The sequence below is a fragment of the Charadrius vociferus genome, unplaced genomic scaffold, assembly GCF_000708025.1.
Source record: "Charadrius vociferus isolate BGI_N301 unplaced genomic scaffold, ASM70802v2 scaffold750, whole genome shotgun sequence".
In the NCBI taxonomy this organism is placed as follows: domain Eukaryota; kingdom Metazoa; phylum Chordata; class Aves; order Charadriiformes; family Charadriidae; genus Charadrius; species Charadrius vociferus.
Genome location: NW_009646309.1, coordinates 255,092 through 268,867, shown reverse-complemented (window position 1 = coordinate 268,867; position 13,776 = coordinate 255,092). Strand labels below are relative to the sequence as shown.

Below are 13,776 nucleotides of genomic sequence, written 5' to 3'. Positions count from 1 at the left end.
ATCCTGAGCTTGGAGGAAGTGACGCTTAAACAGCGGCCAGCTCTCTTGAGCCCCCTTACCCTCTAGAGCCCTCTCCCATGGGATTTGTCCAAGCAATTCCTTGAAACGATCAAAGTTAGCCCTCCTGAAGTTTAGGGTTTCAACTCTACTTGTCATTTTGTCTATACTGCACTTAATCCTGAACTCCATCTTCTCATGATCGCTGCAGCCCAGTCTGCCCCCAACCTTAACATCCTCCACCAGTCCCTGTCAGTACTAGGTCCAGTAGTACACCTCTCCTTGTGGGCTCCTTCACCACCCAAGTCAAAAAGTTGTCATCAATGCACTGGAGGAACCTCCTGGACTGTACATGCCCAGCTGTGTGGCCTTCCCAGCAGATATCAGGGTAGCTGAAGTCCCCCATGAGAATCAAGGCCTGTGACTGTGAGGCGATTCTCAGCTGTCTGTAGAAGGCCTCATCAACTTCCCCATCCTGATCAGGAGGCCTGTAATGGACACCCACAACAGTGTCTCTCATGTTACCCTGCCCCTTAATCCTTACTCATAGGCTCTCAACTTGCTCTTTGTCTGCCCCCAGGGAGAGCGCGATACATTCCAGTTGCTCTCTCACATAAAGAGCAAGTCCACCGCCTCATTGGCCTATCTTTCCTAAAGAGAACATAGCCCTCCATGACAGTGTTCCAGTCATGTGAGCCATCCCACCACGTCTCAGTAATTGCAATGAGATCATAGTCCTGTGACCGCACACAGATCTCGTAACTCCTCCTGTTTATTGCCCATGCTACACGCATTGGTGTACAGGCACTTCAGAAAAGCCAATGAGTGTGTAGTTTTTGCCCTTGAGGGGTGGTGGGCCTTCTGATTCTCAAAAATACTAGCACTCAGTCCCACAACTGCTGAGCTACTATGCCCAGGCGCCTCTCTCTCGAGCCCAGCTACATGCCCATCCCCCTTCAAATCTAGTTTAAAGCTCTCCCAATGAGCCCTGCTAACTCTGCTCCAAGAACCATTTTCCCCCTTCGAGACAGGCTTTTCCCATCTGCTGCCAGCAGGCCTGGTGTTTTGTAAATCAGGCCATGACCGAAGATGCACCAGACAGGTGGTGAAAACCAGTGAGGCAGGCAGGCAGCATACCCCAGCACTTACTACAACTTCATGCTTTCCTGCCTGCGGAGAATTTCAGGGGTTGGGGGTGGTGCTCTTCTGGATTTTATACCCCTCCCCGCCCCCCAGTCACACCACATTCCCAAAAGCACAACAGAAGTTACAAAACACAGGTGAAAGCGTATCAACCAAATGCCAGAAAGGGGCGGGAACAAACACCTTCAGAAAATTTAAGCCTCCCAAATTGCTGTAGGATCATCTGCATCTCCCCTAGGCAACTGCTCCACACTCACTTCTGTTCGGTTTGTATTTTCTGGTGGCATCTGCCTGCCCTTGACGGCCATCCAGCCTAGTGATGTGGTGCGCAATCTGCTAACAACGCCTTCCTGCTACCTTAACCACATCTCATCCAGGAACCCATCACCCAAGAACAACACTGATCACCAGATGACAGCAGCTGCCCCTACGCCTGTTCACGGTGTCAGACCAAAGCTCCTGCCCTGCACAGCCCAATGCCCAGTCTCTGACAAAGGCCAGCCAGAGAGATGCAAATAAACAGCACTTTTATTAAGCTATGCAATTGATGGTTCAATCAAATATGCTGTATCTATTCATACTTTAACCTAAACTATTGTACATAGCACATGTTTAATTGATAAAAATTTACTTTTCGACAGACGTTTACAAGTGTCATGTGAGTTTATCTAACATGCCAAAAAAATGTATTTGGGAATCACAGAACTACTGGAAAAAATGATGGTGTCACAGCATGTACTGCTGATGTACAGACATTTTTAATACTTTAAAGGAGTACCTGGGGAAAGACTGAAAAAGTTTCTCTCTTCTCCTTTCAGTAGTTTGGAGGGCAAGTGAAAGGTAAGGTAACAGTTTTGCCCCCCGGAAAATAAATAGAAAGTTTGCACCTGATCTACCAAAGCCAAAATGAAAAACAAGCTGCAGCAGCAAAGACCCAAAAAAGTCCCTATGCTTCAGTTTTTGGCAGCTAAATAGCTAGTTTCACAGTTCCTGGATATCTACATTTTGAAAAACAAGGATCTGTAACATAACACACCTGTCACTGTGTTGAAAAGGACTTTTATTTTAGTGGAAAGTCGTTTGTTTCAAAGGATTTCTGACATGCAGTAAATGATATCATCTTCCTCAAGCAATAGAGGTTGCGATAACATTCATGCGGCTGCTGTAACAGGAAAATTTGGCAAGAATCTGGCAGATGGTAGAAAAGCTGCAAGGAGAAGAGGGCAGAACTCTGTCAAAATGAGTTTCAGTGATCGCTGTGTAACTGCCAACCAGAAGCTGGATAGAGCAATGAACGCTGCTAACTAGCCACTCAACACATACTACAAAAAGGACAAATTACATCACACAAAGACTTTCAGAATACCAAGCATTCCACTCAGAACAACAAAACCTCAAGACAGGAAAGCCCTCTCGTCTCCCTCCCCGAACTCCTCACCAGGTTTGTTCACCCTCAGGGTCAATCTTTTCATAACATCACCGGTTTTCCCCCACCTCCTCCAGAACCCACACATAGGATTTCAGACATTACCACCTTCTGCCCAACTCATCCCAAGGAACAAGGCTCACGAGGTGGACTGAGGGACACCAGCACATTCCAGACAGCAGGTGTCCAAGCTAAAGGAAGGCACCAACAATACTTATTTAGAATTTTTTGGGGGGGGGGGGGGGAAGGCAAGTTGGCTTCCACAGTGGTGCAACAATCCTGGGAAACAAGATCATCATCAAGAGATACCAGGGTCAAGATCTGCCCCTTAAAAGTCTTCCAAAGCAGGCAAGTCTGAAATCACACTTGCAAACACACAGGGCTTTGCTCAAATTAGTACCAGAGTCAGGTACCTTTAAAACTATTAAAATTACACCAGTAATTGCCACAAAACAATCAGAACTGTAACTTGAAATATTCCATTGAGCAAGATCTGTTTCCTAAAGCACGTTTTGATTGTCCATTGGTTTATAATGATCTTCTCTAGTTCTCAATCAAAAGCAGCATTCTTATTTTCAACTCAAGTAGTTTTGAGAAATCTAACAAGCTGAAACAGAAATTTACGTCTTTGTCACCTGCCCCAGGAAAGAATAAGCTCTTGCATTCACCTTAGACCTAAAGCCAGTGCATACTGAACCTGTCAGGTGTCGGAAATGCAGTTACACCCTCGAAGCAGCAAAGCAGCAAATTACACCAGACCTCAGAGAAGGGGGAAGACGATTGTATTTGACATAAAAACCAAAACACGTTTCTCTCAATCTCATACTCAAAAGCACCAGAAAGCATTTGGTGCCAAAGAAGTCTGTTCAGCAACGAGAAGGATGTTCATGCTGCCCACCCAGCTGTGGGACGTCACACCTGGCTGAACAACAAGCAGGAGGAGGTCCAGGACCTGTTGCCCTGACATGGAGAGTGAGGGACACCAGTTCTCAATTCTCCTCTCATCTCCTGGGCTCTTCCTCCGTTGGCAGCCATGTGCAGATTTTGCAGGTTACAGACAGGCCTTTTCACAGGCTCTTGTAGGTGACAGGGATGACCACCTCTGTCCTGTGCCACCTCCACACTTTGCTCACTGTGCTCTGCCTCCAAAGGGCGTCTCATGGAACTGAAAGCAAACACGCTGGGCTCTCCACGACTAGCTGGGCTTACAAGGCTTTCCAACAGCCCTCCCCCATTGCACGGGTGCCTCCACATCTAGCAGCTTCCATCCACACCCATTCAGCCCTTCAGCTGCAACTCCCTACAGCTGTGCCGAGGAACACATGCACGGCCGCAGCAGCATCGCAGCAGAGGAAAAAGTGGCCAGAGCGAAAAGGCAGCAGGTTTTGGGTTGTTTTTTTCTTCCTCACCAGCGTCCGCATAAGCCATCCAAAAGAACGTAGGAAGCTATGGCTTAAAGGCTTTTGTACTGCTCACTATTGCCAACACCACAGGTATGGCATTTTTTGGACAAAGCACACTATTCATTTTCTTGAAAGAAGAAGGATCTCATATTCAGCAGATCATTGCCTCTACATATGAATCTCACCATTTTTAGTTCAGTCACAGTTGCAGACTTGGCACGCATTCTCACAGAGGACCAGAAGAGAAAACATGCAGACAGCCCCAGCTCTTCGTCCAGTTCACCGGAGCAAGGACATTAGACAGCCATGCACAATCCCAAACAAAAACTTCTCTCTAAAACAACTCCTTCTACCAACTCTGAATAAATCAAGGAACTACCCAAGAAGATGACAGAATTCTCAGAAAAGTAATAACAACAACAACAAAAAATTATTGCATCAGGAGTGTTCTCTTCTAGAGAAGTAGGTGGAAATTTAAATGAGTATCAGTGCAGTTTGTGCAGGAAAAGACACAGCCTCTCAAATGAAGAGCTAGGAAAACAAGTGCTGCCCACAGCTAAAAGGTCCCAGAACATTCCCATTACCCACAGAGACATTTTCAGTTCAAAGATACCAAAAGCAAAGGATTAGCGGGTAACATAGGCCATCTTTTTCCCCAATGATTAATGCACCCTCCCTGGCAACATGCAGCTGAACCAAAGATGGTATTTATATTCTGGCACTGAAATCCATTTTACACACACACACACACCCCCCGTTAAAAGTAAATATGAGGTTCCTCTTTGTCTTGCAAACACTGCCAGCAACTGGCAAAGATTACTTTAGCTGCTCTTGCTGATGAGGATCCTATCACATTTGCCATGTTTGCCAAACAGATTAGTCCTGTAGAGCTTTCAGATGAGTAACAAGCACATAGTCATGAGGGACTGATTATCACATATGCTAAAATCTTTTTCAACCATTCTGATGCCAAAGCTAATTGCCTTGATCACTTACCTTCCAAGGACTTAAGCCTATTTAGTTTCTAATAGTATAGCACTGCTAAAGTTATCGTAACCCAAAACTAAGTTGCTTTCTCGCAAGTAAGGGTTATAGGAAGCACTCCACAGTACCCAATAGTCAAGAACTGTTATGTGACAACTACTTGCTTTAGTTATTTTGGGCTGCTCTCTTCTGGCATTCCATATAATATTCCTTCAGAAACCACCATCCAAACAGCAAACCCCCGGTCTCCGAATTGAATTCTTTGCAAACAGCTGCTTCTCTCCTCCTGGCCTGCTTTTCGTTACTATTTCCACTGAGTCATAAAAAAAGTATTCAGAGTAAGGCAAAGATGATGGTACTCCACCACTGTCCTCCTCCCCCCTCTCTCTCCACCCACTTCTCAGAAAAATATAGTTCTGAACGTGCATTCCACAACACTTCCAGTCCAGACCGCCACTCCCTGCCAGCGGCATGAGGTCATTGACACAACAGTACAGGGACTGTAAAACAGAAGCCCCAGATGAAGTAGTGAGAGTGGAACAGCTGCTACTTCAACTTACAACTATTGATAATGAAATATTAGCTATGAATATTCATGGATTACAATCTAACACGGGACTTGCATCGTATCTCACAGAAGCAGAAAACAACAAGAAAAACAACCAAAACCATACCCACAGAAAAAAAAAACCAAACCACCACCAACCCAAAAAAACGTATCTGCCCCAACTTACAAGAGGGAATAAAATAGAAATACAAAGAAAAAGAAAAAAGTCTTGATTAACCTGGAATAAAAAGAGAAACCCTGCTTACGCTACATGAGAGTAATTTACTACGTCAATTAGTGACCTTCTCACCCACTCACCTGATCTAGAGGGGTCACTTTTGGTGGGAATTATACAAGTAATTTTCAGTCACATGCCAATTCTGTAATTTTGTGACTTGGATTATACATGAAGATAACAGGACTCCTCACATACAAATATATCCACAAATACATCCATTTATGAACGAGCTTATTTCTTTCTTGACTCTGCAACTGTAAAAATCCAATCATACTGCAATACTACAAACGGGTTAAAAAAAAAAAAAAAAAGGGCCTCATTCTAAAGTTAGAAAGTAAAACCAAAACATCCCCAAAAAGGAGCCACACATTTGAAATCAAACATGGCCAAACCAGGCAGACACCACTGAAAAGTCTGAGATTGCCTCCCATCTAAGTCTGACGACCTCTTCAATAAGAGGAACTATATCTTCGGTTCTACATTACAGCCTACTGAATAAATTACTGCAGATGTTTTCTAAACATAACTAATTCCATCTTTAGATCTCTTCCAGTATGCAACACTGACCAGCAGTTATTAAAGAGGGGACCATTATGATCTGATGGATTAAATATAGAGCCAGGCTGACCTGTGTAAGGCAAAATAGCTTTCACATATAATTACAGAATGTTTTATATCTAGGTTGTGAATAGTTTAAGATGCACTGCATTATCTTCTCTTTTTTTCTGTTATTTGCAAAGTTGCAGTAACTTCCTATGCTTCTAAGGTAATACAATTAATTACTTATAAATCACTGAAGGACACTAAACTGTAGCTGAGCTGCATACACTGCACATTAGAATATGAATGCAAACAAATATCTTTAAAAGCTAAAAGAAACTCAAAAAAAAACCCGGGGGGGGGGGGAAGGGGGAGGGAAGGTTCACAAGCGAATGGAACCAGTGCAATTTATCGCCTTTCTGAAAAATCTATGATTTGCAATGAAGAAGCCTCTTGAGACTAATTCCACGTAAAAGAGCGACTATCGCATTTCCTTCATAAGCAGATTTAAGATGTAGTGTACTATTTTAAATACTTTATCTTCAAACAAGAGCTCCTTCAACAACCGTTAGCTATGCCTTCACAGACACTGATAAACCTACTTTCCAAAGTCACTCTCAAAACAAGCTTTACAGACCTTCCCCGTTAGCACTAACTCTGTAGAGGACACCACTCTCTGGACAGACTGAACATATCTCATTCTTCTTCTTTAGGAAGTCCCACCTAAACATAAGGAGAAACTTCTTTGCTTTGAGGGTGGCAGAGCAGTGGCACAGGCTGCCCAGAGAGGTGGGGGGCTCCCACTCTGGAGCCATTCCAAACCCGCCTGGACGTCATCCTGTGGAACTGCTGTAGGTGCCCCTGCTCTGGCAGGGGGCGAGACTGGGTGAGCTCCAGAGGTCCCTGCCAACCCCTGCCAGTCTGTGGTTCTGTGATTCACTCTTCTGGGCACCCTGCACCTCTGAAGATAAAGAAACCTGTTTAAGCAGATCTAGGATGACTACACCAAATTCCAAGAGACAATGACACCCGTCCAAACACTTTCAAACTAAAAGTGGGAAACCCAAAAAGATGAAGGCCAGATTTAAACATTAGATTTCTTCCAGGAAACAAAATTTAACTGGGTCATCTGGCAAACAATTTAGGTTTATTTTTTGCTTAAACACACAGACAAGTGATCCGAGTGAAAAAAAAAAAAATTGTTCCCCACTTTAAAAAGAGAAAACATGTCTGAGGGAAAAGTAATTCTTACAAAAAAACAATCGATGGGCGAGACCCCTTCAGACTTTACCACACAGGCACAAAATAATAATTTCTCTCAATGGTATCATCAGTTTACTCTCAGGCATCTTCCAATCTGTCAGAAGGGATCACCACAAGATCATAGACAGTACACTTCAGTCTTAAAAAGATTAAATCTACAATGAAGGGCAAGCAGCATCCTCTTCTTGCTCAATAGGAAACACCTTCTACAAGAAACCCCAAAAAGGAGAAGACGCCCACAGGGTCAGATTCCATGCCGACGCATACAAGAAGAAACACACTGCTTGGGCACGATGGACATTACACAGTTATTGGAAGCCACATAATCTGGGTACCAAAACACTTACCCCATGCTAGGGCACAACCCAGGATGAAAATATTCCAACTATCCCAGAGGAAAGCACGGTGCCATCACCCAGCAAGCCAGATAAGGAAACAAGAGCGCACAGCATTCTAGTTTCCAACTTGGAGAAACAAAATTATTCCACAGTGAAAGACAAAGCTTGAACAAACCTTTGCCAAATCGGCAAGTGCTAATTTCGCCATGACAATGCCACAACACCCCAACTAGTAACCCACGTAGGAAAAAGGCTATCACATAACACAGACAAAGAATACTATAGTGGACCAGCCTGACTTCTAGATAAGGACCACAAAAAGAATGTCTCTCTGGTTCCTTCTATTCCAGATAAGTATACCCCCACCCTTCTGCGAGCACAAGCTGCCGTGTCTCAACAGAACAGAGTACTGCTTACAGTTTTATCTGCACTGCCACAGCTTTTCTGCATAGACTACTGTGATTTGGAGACAGAAAAAAAAACCAACAACCAAACAACAAACACAAAACTTCAGTACTAAACAACACATTCATAAAGCCATTTTTATTCAAGAAAGAGGTATCTGGTCCAGGCATAGTACAGGAATCCCTCTATTCACAATCTCCATTTTAGTTCCAGTTTTCATTTCCACATCATTCATGATCTCAAGCAACTTAGTCGCTCACTCTGCCTCCTTTTCTCCAACCAGCACAAATAATGCCTGTTTCACAAGACCGTTGTTGCACATTAGTAGCAGAAGTCAAAAATTGCTAAATAACAATAGAACAGTGACAGCTCAAGAAAACACAGAACAGGCTGGAATGCCATTAAATAAGTACAAGTTGTTGATACCCCTCTGATAATGCCTCTGATGTACGCTCCTTAGCAGACATGTACTCCAAATAGCTTCATGAAATACTCAAAGCTACTGCACACGTGCTGTTACATCAGACAGCTCAGAATTCCAGGCTTTTCTGGATTTTTCATTTCTGTATGAAATTAGGTGCTATCCAATTTTCATCTTACCTTCTTCTTTTAACATTTAGGAAAAAAACAAACAAGCCACCAAACAACCAAACTTCTGCTTCTGGATTCCATGTTTGGTTTTTCGCTAAAGGCATAGCAACCCTCTGACAATGCTGACGCAATGCAAATCAGCATGATACTATTTGCATCATTTTAGGGGCCTTTACATTACAGAAAAAATGAATATAAACGACAGTGTCTGAATGCAATATTATAATCTGATTGTTGGGGGAGGAAGGGAGTGCTAAGAATTGTTCTTCAGCCACCTCCCACCCTGCCTCAGCTACTATTGACTTTACAACGTTCACCTTTTCAGCCCCTGAGCATGCGACATGGGGCGCACCAGACACCTTCCTCTGCTGTTAGGTCCTCCTCTTCTCCAACCTGAAAATCTCTCACTATTAACAAAAATTATAAACCCTCCTGTCCGTACCCATAGCTCTGAGGCACTGCGATCAGTGGCACAAGCAAAACACTATGGTATGTAGTTCACGCATGATGGCTGTTACACTACTGGCAAAGTGGTCAAATACAGAAAGTCTCAGACCAAGGACATTAATTTCAAATATAATGATCCCTTATAGTTCTGGTTTAGTTGTTGTGGTTAAATAAACTCCTTTCCAACAATGCAGCCAAGAGCCCTTTTTTAGGCTGTACTAGTAATACTAAAAAAATGCAAAGGACAATTACAAAAAGACTGCTCAGCAAGGAAAAAAATTTCTTGGGAGTAGACCATGAACTCAAGCCTTTCTGCTCTCACCAGTGTATCTGAATTATTAAACTAAGGAGTCTGCTCTCCTCCTTCTGGTCATTTAATCTTTAACTCTTACGCAAAACGGTATGGCTTCAGCTGCAAGAGTCAGGAACACCCACTCACAAGTGCACGAAGAGTCCGCGGGCCACTACGCAAACATGGGTTGAGGGCTGGAAAAGGGGTCTGTGAAGCTCTCCAGGCAGACCTTCTACTTAACGAGCCAGTGCTCTGACGGCCAAGGTGGGCATGAGGAAGGCTCCAACACCACTACTTGCATTTTTGAGCAACACAGCTGTGGCTTCATTCCTGACAAAACATACTGGAAACCACCAGTCATCATCTGAAACATCTGAAGGCTCGTCCTGAGACAGAACAGTGAAAACACCTTGTTTCTGACAAGGCATGGCAAAATCAAATGCCTCATCAATACCAAGGCAATACTCAGAAGCAGAGATAAGACAGCCAAGAAACTTTAGAGTCAAAGATGATTTACCTAAAGAGTAAGTCCACATGATTAAGCAAGAGCTTAATGACAGCTTATTTAAAAGTTCTTGCTGTGTTAGGTATTTTTGCATAATTTGATTTTTTTTTTTTGCACATCTGGACACTGAATCAAGCAGAGAACAAGCACCTCGGAAAGCATTTACTCTGAGGCCAATGATGGAAAGAGTCCACAAGTGATTGATCTGCGGCTCCTTCATGCATGGACAGTGATTACAGCGCAACTCACCTCTCCCTGTCATCCAGCATTTGATCCTAAAGATTCTGGATTCCAAGAGAAGGAGCGATTTTGACATATAGTCAGATCCTTGTCACTACTTATTAAATCCGTAAGTTCAGAAAATTATTATCTGCTAGTTACTAAGCAGCCTCTGTGAATCTATAGTACTGACAATTGTTATGAAGTACCTAAAAGACTACAGCATAAACCGAGTGCTCCTTGCCTCTTCAAACATACACTTTACACTCTCGGTAAGGCAGCATAAACTATTAAAATCCTGGAATGAAGTCCTTCTTTATACTTTGCCAGCAGTGAACTTGTACAAACTCAGTGTTTCCTCCCTAATAAAATCACTACAGCGGTACATAGAACCATGGAATCAATAGTTTGGGCTGGAAGGGATCTTTAAAGGCCATCTAGACCAACCCCTTGCCATAAGCAGGGACATCTTCAACCAGACCAGGACACTCACAGCCCTGTCCAATCTGACTCGGAATGTTTCCAGGGATGGGGCATCCACCACCTCTCTGGGCAACCTGGGCCAGGGCTTCACCACTCTCACTGCAGAAAATTTCTTCCTTACATCTAGTCTAAATCTACCTGAAGCAGGACTGCTGCTTGGAAGAACAACTGTCCAGTGAGGAAAATAAACTGAGTGACAAGCAAAAGGAACGGATACACACCTAAGCCCTCAGCTTTCAAACACAGGTCACTGATAAAAGGATGAGATGAGAAACAACAGATTTATCCAAAATTCATCACCCAGGCAGTGGAAGAGAAAGCTTTCTGGCTCTTAATCCATATCATCTTTGAAGGACAAAGGCAGACTGAAGTATTCAGTGAGCCAGGACAAAACATGATGTTGACGATTTAGAATATGTTTTTATGCACACCCCGTACTTTTCTACTGCTCCAGAAATTAATCTCTGTGGCATACACATTGGCTACTTTGCCTAGATCTTTGTGGGAACACGGAAAGTCTAACCTCACAATCCATTTCCTAATTACAAAACACTCACAATCCATTTCCTGACTAATTACAAAACGCAAACTGAAACACAAGCCTTTCAAAATTGTTGGGAGCAGGGGGAGTCACCAATACAAACATTACCTCACCTCTTTTTCTCCAATCTTGTTCTTGAAAACCCGTCATTGGTCTCAATCTCAGCTTCAGAAAACATTTTAAATTTCAAGTAAAAAAATTCATTTTATACAAAGGCATGAAAAGACTCAGCTGTCACAAAGGGAAGCAGTAAACAAACTGGTCTGTCTCATTCCTATTCTCCAGGTACAGCATATAGGATTGAAAGTTTGCAAAAAAAGATTGAAAAAAAAAAAAAACACCAACCCAGCAGTAAGGCTTCATGGATTCATTTTTAGTATTGGTCCTTTTGCCTTCAACAGTATCTACTGTGTTCCCATCATACTTTCACTAATTGTCTGAATGAAGAAACACAGCATGCTTTGATGCTAATTAAACATGGAGATGACACAAAAGCTACACATGTGCTGGAGGACTGGAGTTAAGATTGAATGATTTCAACATAGTAAACAAAGATCAGGAAAAATCAAATTCGGCAGGATGAAGTGAAAGGTAACACAATAGACTGTATAAACACAGGATGAAGCAAGTTTCAGCAGCACACCTTCAAGGCAACTCAGTAAAACTCTACTACATCATACCATTAGGAAAATGTAGATACCATGCACCAGCGTAGGATGGTAGCATATCTATCATGGTACATAAAATAATCTTTATAAGTATGCATGTTAATGCTCCTGTTGGAAAACTTCTCTCTGTTTTGGCAGTGCACTCCCAGAAAGACATGGGGTGAGGGGAGAGAAGTTAGAACAATCCAGGGAAGAGTACTACAGATCTATTAAATGGGACCCACAGAGAAATATGCAAAAATGGGGTTTTCAGTCTAAGAAAAGATAAGCGCAAGGGAAATACACTGTTACAATTTAAATTTGTAAAAGGCTGCAGTGAAGTGGAAGAGAATAACTTGTTCTTCATGCCCATTGATAAGTAGCGAGGTACCGCTGCACCAAGACACACACACACAAGTTAGATAACAGCAAGAACCCATCCGGTGCTAGGAATACTGGAGCACCAGAGCTACAGAGCCCTTGTCACAAAAAGTCTTTAAGAACACGTTAGATAAGCACACCAGGGATCAGTTGCTTTTGGAGGGTTTTTTTGTTTGATTGGGATTTTTTTTTAAATGAATCTATATAACCACTAAGAAACACCGGCAAGAGTAAGCTGCATCCAAATTATTCGCTTTACCAAATACCACAACTTCTTTTAAAGCACCAGCAGTTTCAAAACCACTTATTCTTACCTCTTTGCCTCCTCCAGATGACAGAGGTATTCATAGGCTACATTCTGGCGTCGTCTTTCATCCATTTCCTCTGCTGTCAATCGCTCATTATCCAACACAGCTGCAAACAGCCAAAACACATTCTCAGCCAGTTGAAGATATAATGTAACTGAACAGGCACACCAAAAAATCATGTCCAGCCTTTCCCACAGAAACTCATCACAGGTTTTATTTGATTCAGAAAACGAAGGACCGAATATATCTGTTCTTTACAGGCAATAGAATAGACCCTGTTTCCTTATCCTTCCTTGTCACATGAACTTGCCATCTTCCCTCTCTCCAATTTCCCAATTTGACTGTGATCCAACCTTTTCCATCTTCCAATTTCTTAGAAAGAGTCCTTTATTTCCTTATTTTCTTCTAGCTTTGCCTTTCTCTTCCTCAAAAGCACATCAGTGACCACATATCCCTCCGTCTATCCTCCGATTCTGGTAGTGAAAGATTAAGGAAGGGCAACAACATGTGCACACATCATATAATCCTTTCTGTATCTTTATAGTCTGTCTCTAAATAAAGACAGAAATGATGCTCACAACCCTCATCTGAGAGGCAACCACTCAGACCCCTGATCCGCCTGTCACCTTCGAATCCAGATGAGGACCTACACAGGGGTATACACCCAAATCTTCCAGATTCTGGGTGTTTAAAGCCACAGTGATAAATTCTGCTCTCTCCACTCCTGCGGCCAAACACCTCATCCATGCTCTCAGGTCCAAAAAACAAAAAACACCAAAAACCCAAACAAACAAACAAAAAAAAACCAACAAAAAAAACCCCAACCCCACAGCTTTGTAGGTTTCACGAACCAAGCTGCCAAATAGGGAACGTGTCATACCATTACTACTCAAAGGTGAACTTACACCTAAAACGCCTTCAACAAACACCCCCAAGCGATGATGTACCCCCTACGGCCCTCGGACTCGGACCAGGTCTGGCTCCAAATCGCGAAGGGTCTCCCCGACGCCGGTCCGGAGTACCCCGAAGGCGCCCCCGACTGCCCCGGCCCCGCCCGAAGAGCCCAAAACTGCCCCAA

At 43.1% G+C, this 13,776-nt stretch overlaps 1 protein-coding gene across 1 annotated transcript in view; it reads right to left on the bottom strand.

Annotated features, from left to right (window-relative positions):
* Nucleotides 1-12,799, bottom strand: part of IQGAP1 (IQ motif containing GTPase activating protein 1) — a 74,465-nt gene extending 61,666 nt beyond the window's left edge. Inside the window, exon 1 of the mRNA XM_009884202.1 lies at nucleotides 12,705-12,799. Within this exon, the coding sequence (XP_009882504.1) occupies nucleotides 12,705-12,769 (65 nt within the window). The 5' untranslated portion in view covers nucleotides 12,770-12,799. The remainder of the gene's footprint in view (nucleotides 1-12,704) is intronic.
* Nucleotides 12,800-13,776: the final 977 nt, after the last annotated feature.